Below are 12,392 nucleotides of genomic sequence, written 5' to 3'. Positions count from 1 at the left end.
TGTATACTGGGAGTACAGGGTATGTGATGTGTATACTGGGAGTACAGGGTATGTGTATACTGGGAGTACAGGGTATGTGTATACTGGGAGTACGGGGTGTGTGTATACTGGGAGTACAGGGTATGTGTATACTGGGAGTACAGGGTATGTGTATACTGGGAGTACAGGGTATGTGTATACTGGGAGTACAGGGTATGTGTATACTGGGAGTACGGGGTGTGTGATGTGTATACTGGGAGTACAGGGTATGTGTATACTGGGAGTACAGGGTATGTGTATACTAGGAGTACGGGGTGTGTGATGTGTATACTGGGAGTACAGGGTATGTGTATACTGGGAGTACGGGGTGTGTGATGTGTATACTGGGAGTACAGGGTATGTGTATACTGGGAGTACAGGGTATGTGTATACTAGGAGTACGGGGTGTGTGATGTGTATACTGGGAGTACAGGGTATGTGTATACTGGGAGTACGGGGTGTGTGATGTGAGTTCCTGGTTCCTGTAGGGAAGTGCAGACATTATCCCGGTAGTAGTAGATCTCCCCTCCCCCTCCTCTCTCTCTCCCCTCCCTCAGACGAGGCCTACTAACACTCAGTACACACGGATCCCCGGCCCATCCTCTCCCCACCACAATGAACATCTTCAGGTTCCTGGGGGATATCTCCCATCTGTCCGCCATCATCATCCTTCTATTGAAGATCTGGAAGTCTCGCTCCTGTGCTGGTAAGAGCTCACCCACTCCCTGCAATGTTACCCGCTCCGCCCGGTGGGAACTACAACTCCCAGCATGCCGTGCGCGCAGAGCTCAGCACTTCCACATCATCAGAGAGCCCGGGGCGGCCCAGCACTGCTCTGATGTCCCTGGGGTGGGGGAAGTTGTGATCAGATGGGGGGGGGGGGGAGTATATAGATGAATGTATGGACACTGGGGGGGAGTATATAGATGAATGTATGGACACTGGGGGGGGGGGGGGGTATATAGATGAATGTATGGACACTGGGGGGGAGTATATAGATGAATGTATGGACACTGGGGGGGAGTATATAGATGAATGTATGGACACTGGGGGGGAGTATATAGATGAATGTATGGACACTGGGGGGGAGTATATAGATGAATGTATGGACACTGGGGGGGAGTATATAGATGAATGTATGGACACTGGGGGGGAGTATATAGATGAATGTATGGACACTGGGGGGGAGTATATAGATGAATGTATGGACACTGGGGGGGAGTATATAGATGAATGTATGGACACTGGGGGGAGTATATAGATGAATGTATGGACACTGGGGGGGGGGGGTATATAGATGAATGTATGGACACTGGGGGGGGGAGTATATAGATGAATGTATGGACACTGGGGGGGGGGGTATATAGATGAATGTATGGACACTGGGGGGGGGGGAGTATATAGATGAATGTATGGACACTGGGGGGGAGTATATAGATGAATGTATGGACACTGGGGGGGAGTATATAGATGAATGTATGGACACTGGGGGGGGGAGTATATAGATGAATGTATGGACACTGGGGGGGGGGAGTATATAGATGAATGTATGGACACTGGGGGGGAGTATATAGATGAATGTATGGACACTGGGGGGGAGTATATAGATGAATGTATGGACACTGGGGGGGGAGTATATAGATGAATGTATGGACACTGGGGGGGGGGGGGAGTATATAGATGAATGTATGGACACTGGGGGGGAGTATATAGATGAATGTATGGACACTGGGGGGGAGTATATAGATGAATGTATGGACACTGGGGGGGGAGTATATAGATGAATGTATGGACTCTGGGGGGGGGGGGGAGTATATAGATGAATGTATGGACACTGGGGGGGAGTATATAGATGAATGTATGGACACTGGGGGGGAGTATATAGATGAATGTATGGACACTGGGGGGGAGTATATAGATGAATGTATGGACACTGGGGGGGAGTATATAGATGAATGTATGGACACTGGGGGGGAGTATATAGATGAATGTATGGACACTGGGGGGGAGTATATAGATGAATGTATGGACACTGGGGGGGAGTATATAGATGAATGTATGGACACTGGGGGGGAGTATATAGATGAATGTATGGACACTGGGGGGGAGTATATAGATGAATGTATGGACACTGGGGGGGAGTATATAGATGAATGTATGGACACTGGGGGGAGTATATAGATGAATGTATGGACACTGGGGGGGGGGTATATAGATGAATGTATGGACACTGGGGGGGGAGTATATAGATGAATGTATGGACACTGGGGGGGGGGGTATATAGATGAATGTATGGACACTGGGGGGGGGGGAGTATATAGATGAATGTATGGACACTGGGGGGGAGTATATAGATGAATGTATGGACACTGGGGGGGAGTATATAGATGAATGTATGGACACTGGGGGGGGGAGTATATAGATGAATGTATGGACACTGGGGGGGGGGGAGTATATAGATGAATGTATGGACACTGGGGGGGAGTATATAGATGAATGTATGGACACTGGGGGGGAGTATATAGATGAATGTATGGACACTGGGGGGGGAGTATATAGATGAATGTATGGACACTGGGGGGGGGGGGGGAGTATATAGATGAATGTATGGACACTGGGGGGGAGTATATAGATGAATGTATGGACACTGGGGGGGAGTATATAGATGAATGTATGGACACTGGGGGGGGAGTATATAGATGAATGTATGGACTCTGGGGGGGGGGGGAGTATATAGATGAATGTATGGACACTGGGGGGGAGTATATAGATGAATGTATGGACACTGGGGGGGAGTATATAGATGAATGTATGGACACTGGGGGGAGTATATAGATGAATGTATGGACACTGGGGGGGAGTATATAGATGAATGTATGGACACTGGGGGGGAGTATATAGATGAATGTATGGACACTGGGGGGGAGTATATAGATGAATGTATGGACACTGGGGGGGAGTATATAGATGAATGTATGGACACTGGGGGGAGTATATAGATGGATGTATGGACACTGGGGGGAGTATATAGATGAATGTATGGACACTGGGGGGAGTATATAGATGAATGTATGGACACTGGGGGGGGGGGGTATATAGATGAATGTATGGACACTGGGGGGGAGTATATAGATGAATGTATGGACACTGGGGGGGAGTATATAGATGAATGTATGGACACTGGGGGGGGGGAGTATATAGATGAATGTATGGACACTGGGGGGGGGAGTATATAGATGAATGTATGGACACTGGGGGGGGTATATAGATGGATGTATGGACACTGGGGGGTATATAGATGAATGTATGGACACTGGGGGGGGGGAGTATATAGATGAATGTATAGACACTGGGGGGAGTATATAGATGGATGTATGGACACTGGGGGGAGTATATAGATGGATGTATGGACACTGGGGGGAGTATATAGATGGATGTATGGACACTGGGGGGGGGGTATATAGATGGATGTATGGACACTGGGGGGGGTATATAGATGGATGTATGGACACTGGGGGGAGTATATAGATGGATGTATGGACACTGGGGGGGGGGGTATATAGATGGATGTATGGACACTGGGGGGGGGGGGAGTATATAGATGAATGTATGGACACTGGGGGGTATGTACAGTCAGGTCCATAAATATTGGGACATCGACACAATTCTAATCTTTTTGGCTCTATACACCACCACAATGGATTTGAAATGAAACAAACACAATGTGCTTTAACTGCAGACTTTCAGCTTTAATTTGAGGGTATTTACATCCAAATCAGGTGAACAGTGTAGGAATTACAACAGTTTGTATATGTGCCTCCCACGTTTTAAGGGACCAAAAGTAATGGGACAATTGGCTGCTCAGCTGTTCCATGCCCAGATGTATGTTATTCCCTCATTATCCCATTTACAAGGAACAGATAAAAAGGTCCAGAGTTCATTTCAAGTGTGCTATTTGCATTTGGAATCTGTTGCTGTCAACTCTCAATATGAGATCCAAAGAGCTGTCACTATCAGTGAAGCAAGCCATCATTAGGCTGAAAAAACAAAACAAACCCATCAGAGAGATAGCAAAAACATTAGATGTGGCCAAATACACTGTTTGGAACATCCTTAAAAAGAAAGAACGCACCGGTGAGCTCAGCAACCCCAAAACACCCAGAAGACCACAGAAAACAACTGTGGTGGATGACCGAAGATTTCTTTCCCTGGTGAAGAAAACACCCTTCACAACAGTTGGCCAGATCAAGAACACTCTCCAGGAGGTAGGTGTATGTGTGTCAAAGTCAACAATCAAGAGAAGACTTCACCAGAGTGAATACAGAGGGTTCACCACAAGATGTAAACCATTGGTGAGCCTCAAAAACAGGAAGGCCAGATTAGAGTTTGGCAAACAACATCTAAAAAAGCCTTCACAGTTCTGGAACAACATCCTATGGACAGATGAGACCAAAATCAACTTGTACCAGAGTGATGGGAAGAGAAGAGTATGGCGAAGGAAAGGAACTGCTCATGATCCGAAGCATGCCACCTCATCAGTGAAGCATGGTAGTGGTAGTGTCATGGCGTGGGCATGTATGGCTGCCAATGGAACTGGTTCTTTTGTATTTATTGATGATGTGACTTCTGACAAAAGCAGCAGGATGAATTCTGAAGTTTCGGGCAATATTATCTGCTCATATTCAGCAAAATGCTTCAGAACTCATTGGACGGCGCTTCACAGTGCAGATGGACAATGACCCGAAGCATACTGCGAAAGCAACCAAAGCAGGTATTTAAGGGAAAGAAGTGGAATGTTATGCAATGGCCAAGTCAATCACCTGACCTGAATCCGATTGAGCATGCATTTCACTTGCTGAAGACAAAACTGAAGGGAGAATGCCCCAAGAACACGCAGGAACTGAAGACAGTTGCAGTAGAGGCCTGGCAGAGCATCACCAGGAATGAAACCCAACGTCTGGTGATGTCTATGAGTTCCAGACTTCAGGCTGTAATTGACTGTAAAGGATTTGCAACCAAGTATTAAAAAGTAAAAGTTTGGATGATTGTTAATCTGTCCCATTACTTTTGGTCCCTTAAAAAGTGGGAGGCACATATATAAACTGTTGTAATTCCTACACCGTTCATCTGATTTGGATGTAAATACACTCAAATTAAAGCTGAAAGTCTGCAGTTAAGGCACATATTGTTTCATTTCAAATCCATTGTGGTGGTGTATAGAGCCGAAAAGATTAGAATTGTGTTGATGTCCCAATATTTGAATATTTGAATGTATGGACACTGGGGGGGGGGGGGGGGGGGGTATATAGATGAATGTATGGACACGGGGGAGGGGTATATAGATGAATGTATGGACACTGGGGGGGGTATATAGATGAATGTATGGACACTAGGGGGGTATATAGATGAATGTATGGACACTAGGGGGGTATATAGGTGAATGTATGGACACTGGGGGGTATATAGGTGAATGTATGGACACTGGGGGGTATATAGATGAGTGTATGGACACTGGGGGGTATAAAGATGAATGTATGGACACTGGGGGGGTGTATAGATGAATGTATGGACACTGGGGGGGGGGTATATAGGTTAATCTATGGACATTGGGGGCTATATAGATGAATGTATGGACACTGGGGGGTATATAGATGAATGTATGGACACTGGGGTGGTATATAGATGAATGTATGGACACTGGGGGGGTATGTAGATGAATGTATGGACACTGGGGGGGTATATAGATGGATGTATGGACACTGGGGGGGGTATATAGATGAATGTATGGACACTGGGGGGGGTATATAGATGAATGTATGGACACTGGGGGGGGGGGGTATATGGATGAATGTATGGACACTGGGGGGGGTATATGGATGAATGTATGGACACTGGGGGGGGTATATAGATGAATGTATGGACACTGGGGGGGGGTATATAGATGAATGTATGGACACTGGGGGGGTATATAGATGAATGTATGGACACGGGGGGGGGGGGTATATAGATGAATGTATGGACACTGGGGGGGGGTATATAGATGAATGTATGGACACTGGGGGGGGGGGGTATATAGATGAATGTATGGACACTGGGGGGGGGGGTATATAGATGAATGTATGGACACTGGGGGGGGGTATATAGATGAATGTATGGACACTGGGGGGGTATATAGATGAATGTATGGATACTGGGGGGGGGGTATATAGATGACTGTATGGATACTGGGGGGGTATATAGATGAATGTATGGATACTGGGGGGGGGGGGGGGCGCTGTGATTTCTGTCCATCCAATTCCAAGATTCACACAGCTCAGTCATCTCTATAAGGACAGGGGACCTGATTTATTTTCTGCTGCAGTTAAATAACACTAACAGGCCATGTCCCTCCCCTGGCTGGTGAGTGGATCAGGAAAGAATCAGCAGACTGGGGGGCTCTGTCACTCTGCTCTCTCCTCCCATTGGCCTGTTCCTTGTAGTGCAGCACACCAGATTGGCTCCTTCCTCCCCCAAGTCTGAGCTCTGCTGTACAGACACAGCAGTATTCTGATACTTGCATGTAATAAAATACATTGGAGTAATGTATGTAAAAATGGTTAGAGAGCTGAATTATTATTGTGTCTGGAGCTCCGCTGCGAAGCTCTAATAAACCCGAAATCAGAAATGTAATATATTTCCATACACCTTCCCAGAGTGATAGCTGCCTTAGTTTTCTTTTTCAGGCGTTTTTCCTTTTTTTTTTTTTTTTTCCCCTGGTGATCTGGCCAGCAATCTGTTATTTTTTAACATCCTTAAACAGACCAATCTGTCCAGCAAAAGTGACCGTTCTATGGAAGAGAAAAACCATTTACCACTGACAGGGGTGCTTTCTATGATCAGTTTTTATTTATACATTGATGTAAAACTTTTTCTCTCCCAAAAGGAAAAAAAATGTTACTGTAAGACATCTAAAAGTGTTATCTGCAGCCTGGCTTTAATTAGTCACTCTAAATCTGCTAATACATCTAACACTCCCCTTGGGCACTACCAGTCTGTTGGATTTTCCATGCAGTTATTGCCAGCAGCTATAACCACTAGAAATAATTACTGTGCGCTCCCCCGCTGGGAGAACACAATAGCTCCAGGAGAGAGATTCAGTATTGATTGGGGGGATCAGTCGATTTTTCTTTCCTGCAACCTATAGTTTCAGGAAAGAAAATCGCACCACCTATGCACCCCCCGCCACTATGCACCCTTTTTTGGCCAGTACAGCCAGGGGACACTTCTAACCAAGCCGATCTGTGATTGGTTAGATGATGTGAAGAGCAGGGGAGATGTTGGGGTGCCTGTCACCTCCAAATGTTATCACATAGGGGTTTATTAACCCCTTGTGATAGCAATCATGTAAAAATAAAGAAAAAAGTAATAATAAAAGAAACTGATAATAAATAAATTGTTTATATATATATATATATATATATATATATATATATATATATATATATATATATATATATATATATAAAAACATTCTCAAAACCCCTGTTGCCCTGCGCAAACGCACGACCAGGGTGCGTACGTGTATGTAAACCGCGGTCACACCACATATGACATTCCGAACGTCAGAGTGAGAACAATAATTCTAGCACAAGAGCTCCTAGTTAACTGTAAGGCTCCGTTCACATCTGAGCAAACCAAATCGCGGTAAAATTGTGTAAACAGAATCGCGGGACGCCCAAAAGAAGTTCTTGTATTTCTTTTGGGCAACAGTCTTCCCACAATTCTGTTTGCGTGATTTTATGTCGATTCATCGGGGTGACAATTGCGGCAAAATCAGGCCGCGATCGGGGTGCCATTAGCAGTGACGGGGATCGCACGGGCATCCCGCGGTTTGCCGCTATTTCAAATTGTGGGCGGGAATCATGGCGATTCCGTCCGCGATTCGGATCGCTCAGATGTGAGCGGAGCCAAAATTAGCTTTTAAAGTGTCGTGTATGGTGATTATTGGACACCATAGTTTTTGGCAATGTCGCGGGCAATTTTAGAACATGGAATGTTAGGTATCTATTTACTCGATGCAACCTCAACTTTTATATTTTAACCAAAAATGGGTATTATATGGTGTGATTTTGCACTAAAAATCATTTAATCATATTTTTTCCGGGAAATATGCGTTTAAAAAACAGTTGCGCAAATATCACGTGCAACAAAAATTTGCAACTGTCACTTTTCTTTTTCTACAGGGCCTCTGCTTTCAGAAAATATATAATGTTCTGGGGGTGTATGTAATTTTATTGCCAAAAATGTGGATTATTACATGTATGCAACAAAGAAAAAAAAAATTGCTCTGGAGCTGAATTGGGTAAAGAACACAAAGCTCTGTCCTGCTGGCGAGGATGTGCCATTTTTGTTTCCCTGCAAAGCTCATCCCTTAGTAAAAACCTCACAGAGTGAATGCACCAAGCACTGGTTAGGCACACGTTTAACCCTTTGATCGCCCCTGATGTTAACCCCTTCCCAGCCAGTGTCATTAGTACAGTGACCTTGTATATTTTTAGCACTGATCACTGTATTAGTGTCGCTGGTTCCCACAAAATGTTAGTGTCAGATTGCCTGCCGCAATATCACAGTCCTTGTATAAGTCGCTGATCACCGCCATTACTAGTAAAAATAAAATAAAAATTCCTGTATATATCCCACAGTTTGTAGACGCGGTAACTTTCACGCAAACCAATCAATATATGGTTAATGGGATTTGTTTTACAAAAAATATGTAGCAGAATACATATTGGCCTACCTTTTTTTTTATTTTTTGAATATGTTTTTTAGCAGAAAGTAAAAAGTATTGAGTTTTTTTTTTTTTTGTTTTTTTTTAAATCTTCAGTCTTTTGTTTGTTTATACCGTAAAAAAATAAAAACCGCAGACATGATCAAATACCACCAAAAGAAAGCTCTATTTGAGGGGGAAAAAAAATCATTTGGGTACAGTGTTACATGACCGCACAATTGTCAATTAAAGTAGCGCAGAGGCAAAAAATGACCTGGTCATGAAGGGGGGTAAAAAGGGCAAGTGGTTAAGATCTGAACACGCACTCTGAAAATCAAAGCACTTTACTGGACTGTGATATAAAATATTGTGATATATTTAGGATTAATATTAGGTATTGTTTTAATTTAATGCACAATGCTTTTTAGGAGGTTTATTGTGTTTGTTTAAAGCAGGAATCAGCAACCTTTTTCCACTTAAGGGCCGGATTCAATGGATGTGAATGCATGGAGGGCCGCATTCACCTGCTAATGAAAGAAGATAATAATAATAACAGTACAGGTTTAACTCACTTTAAGGTGCTTCACTAATATAAAGCCAGTTCACCCTGAGGGAGCATGTGGCTGGGGATTTGGATTTTACTGCCCCCTCCCCTATCCTGGCACCCAAGGGTGGGTGACGCCAGCCCTGCCAGCCAGCATGGTCTGGAGATGGGGTCCCTGTCGCCAGGGGAGATGGGGGTCCCTGTCGCCAGGGGAGATGGGGGTCCCTGTCGCCAGGGGAGATGGGGGTCCCTGTCGCCAGGGGAGATGGGGGTCCCTGTCGCCAGGGGAGATGGGGGTCCCTGTCGCCAGGGGAGATGGGGGTCCCTGTCGCCAGGGGAGATGGGGGTCCCTGTCGCCAGGGGAGATGGGGTCCCTATCGCCAGGTGAGATGGGGTCGCTGTCAGGCCGGACATCTAGCGGTGCGGCCGGGTGCAGGCTGTTGGTTGCCGACCCTTGGTTTAAAGGATAAATTCACCTTTTAGAAATAAAATAATAAATGACAGGCAGAGACACTGACTGGAAGAAATCAATGAACTACAAGCCAACAGCCACAAGGGATGCTGGGGCTTGTAGTTCATCCACACACATGGAGCTGTGTGAAGGAATGACGCGGATGTACGGCCACGCTGAGTTTAAAACGTGACAGCGAGTACGGGGGGGGATTTTGGTGTATCTCTAATTTCCAGGAAAGGTCAGCAGCGTCCACCCAAATATTTTTTTCTCATGATGGTTGTAATTTAACGTAGAGCATCTCTGCTTTAAATCCCTTTTTTTTTTTTTTTTGGATCAATTTCACATTATAGGGGTAGCTTTGCACATTAATGGGGTCTCCATCCATTACATGTAATGAAAGCAGAATTAATAGAAGTAGTTAGTCTTTTATTTTGTGTTTTGTACTTCTTCATGTTGTAGCATCATTAGACATGCAGACTGATATGTGTGTTATTGTTAGGGCTGTTATATACAAACTAATTATTTTACAAGACGTTCAGTTTTGACAGGATACAAACAAGTAAAATGGTAGGGATAATTGAATTCTTGTGTAAGAAAAACAATTACTGATAGAATTGACTGCTCTTTTTTAATTAAACAAGATGGAAAAGCAATACAAAGCCTCTTGAGTTCCAGATCATTATTGTTTTATATAGTTTGTTTTTTGTTTTGTTAAAGGGGAACTCCGGGGAAATTTCAGGTAACCTTGCAAGTGCCCCCCCAGCCCCCCCCCCCCAACCTGTAGGAGTTAAATGCTTCTTTTTGTACTATGTAATCTCTTGCCACTGGCATTCTATTCTTCCCTCCAACGCTGCATTTTATGAGTGGGCCCTTGGCATCATATATGATGATGTCTGAATGCGACCGATGGGGCGTCAAAGAGCAGCAGTTTTGGGGGACCGGTGATATGGAGAAGAGAAGGCATGTAGGAGCGAGGGATAATGTAAGGACTCCTAATTTTGATGGTACCCGACTCAAAAATAATCGATTTCAGTGTGGGAGGGAGCTCCAGTGTAAGGCTAGTTTTGAATTTTCCCCAGAGTTCAGCTTTAAAGAACAAAAAAATATTTCAGTGGACATAAATGGCAGTTGGGCTAATGTGTAAAAATTTGAGGTAGTGGAGGAGAAAATAGTAGGTATCATACCTGACTGGTTACTGATGGCGTCAGTCTTTGATAAGTCGAGGTGTAAGGTCAGATGACATGGCTAGGTAGCAAGAATTTTACACAAGTGGTGTGAATGAAACTGCACCTATTGAGGCTTTTTCTCTCCTTTGTTTTGTTCCATTAGCCTTTTCTGCACAGACTGAATTAAAAGCTTTTAAGTACACCAGCCCCCCGACCCCCAATGGAAGTCACAAATACTTATCACAGTGCGACTCTGCCTGGAGCCTCTCACCCGTTCCAGAACAAGGCCCCATCAACGCCTGGAGCATATCACTCTTTGCACAACAAGGTCCCATCCATGCCTGGAGCCTCTCACCCTTTACACAACAAGGTCCCATCCATGCCTGGAGCCTCTCACCCTTTATACAACAAAGTCCCATCCATGCCTGGAGCCTCTCACCCTTTATACAACAAGGTCCCATCCATGCCTGGAGCCTCTCACGCTTTACACAGCAAGGTCCCATCCACGCCTGGAGCCTCTCACCCTTTACACAACAAGGCCCTATCCACGCCTGGAGCCTCTCACCCTTTACACAACAAGGTCCTATCCACGCCTGGAGCCTCTCACCCTTTACACAACAAGGTCCTATCCATACCTGGAGCCTCTAACCCTTTACACAACAAGGTCCCATCCATACCTGGAGCCTCTCACCCTTTACACAACAAGGTCCCATCCATACCTGGAGACTCACTCTTTACACAACAAGGTCCCATCCATACCTGGAGCCTCTCACCCTTTACACAACAAGGTCCCATCCATACCTGGAGCCTCTCACCCTTTACACAACAAGGTCCCATCCATACCTGGAGCCTCTCACCCTTTACACAACAAGGTCCCATCCATACCTGGAGCCTCTCACCCTTTACACAACAAGGTCCCATCCATACCTGGAGCCTCTCACCCTTTACACAACAAGGTCCCATCCATACCTGGAGCCTCTCACCCTTTACACAACAAGGTCCCATCCATACCTGGAGCCTCTCACCCTTTACACAACAAGGTCCCATCCATACCTGGAGCCTCTCACCCTTTACACAACAAGGTCCCATCCATACCTGGAGACTCACTCTTTACACAACAAGGTCCCATCCATACCTGGAGCCTCTCACCCTTTACACAACAAGGTCCCATCCATACCTGGAGCCTCTCACCCTTTACACAACAAGGTCCCATCCATACCTGGAGCCTCTCACCCTTTACACAACAAGGTCCCATCCATACCTGGAGCCTCTCACCCTTTACACAACAAGGTCCCATCCATACCTGGAGCCTCTCACCCTTTACACAACAAGGTCCCATCCATACCTGGAGCCTCTCACCCTTTACACAACAAGGTCCCATCCATACCTGGAGACTCACTCTTTACACAACAAGGTCCCATCCATACCTGGAGCCTCTCACCCTTTACACAACAAGGTCCCATC

The 12,392-nt window shown here is 45.4% G+C and overlaps 1 protein-coding gene across 1 annotated transcript in view; it reads left to right on the top strand.

Annotated features, from left to right (window-relative positions):
• Positions 1 to 519: 519 nt before the first annotated feature.
• Positions 520 to 12,392, top strand: part of KDELR1 (KDEL endoplasmic reticulum protein retention receptor 1) — a 75,769-nt gene continuing 63,896 nt past the window's right edge. The window contains exon 1 of the mRNA XM_073602754.1: positions 520 to 724. Coding sequence (XP_073458855.1) covers positions 634 to 724 — 91 coding nt within the window. The 5' untranslated portion in view covers positions 520 to 633. The remainder of the gene's footprint in view (positions 725 to 12,392) is intronic.

Source organism: Aquarana catesbeiana, linkage group LG10 (genome assembly GCF_042186555.1).
Source record: "Aquarana catesbeiana isolate 2022-GZ linkage group LG10, ASM4218655v1, whole genome shotgun sequence".
NCBI lineage: Eukaryota > Metazoa > Chordata > Amphibia > Anura > Ranidae > Aquarana > Aquarana catesbeiana.
Note: the sequence above shows the minus strand (reverse complement) of the source record. Positions and strands in the feature narration are given on the sequence as shown.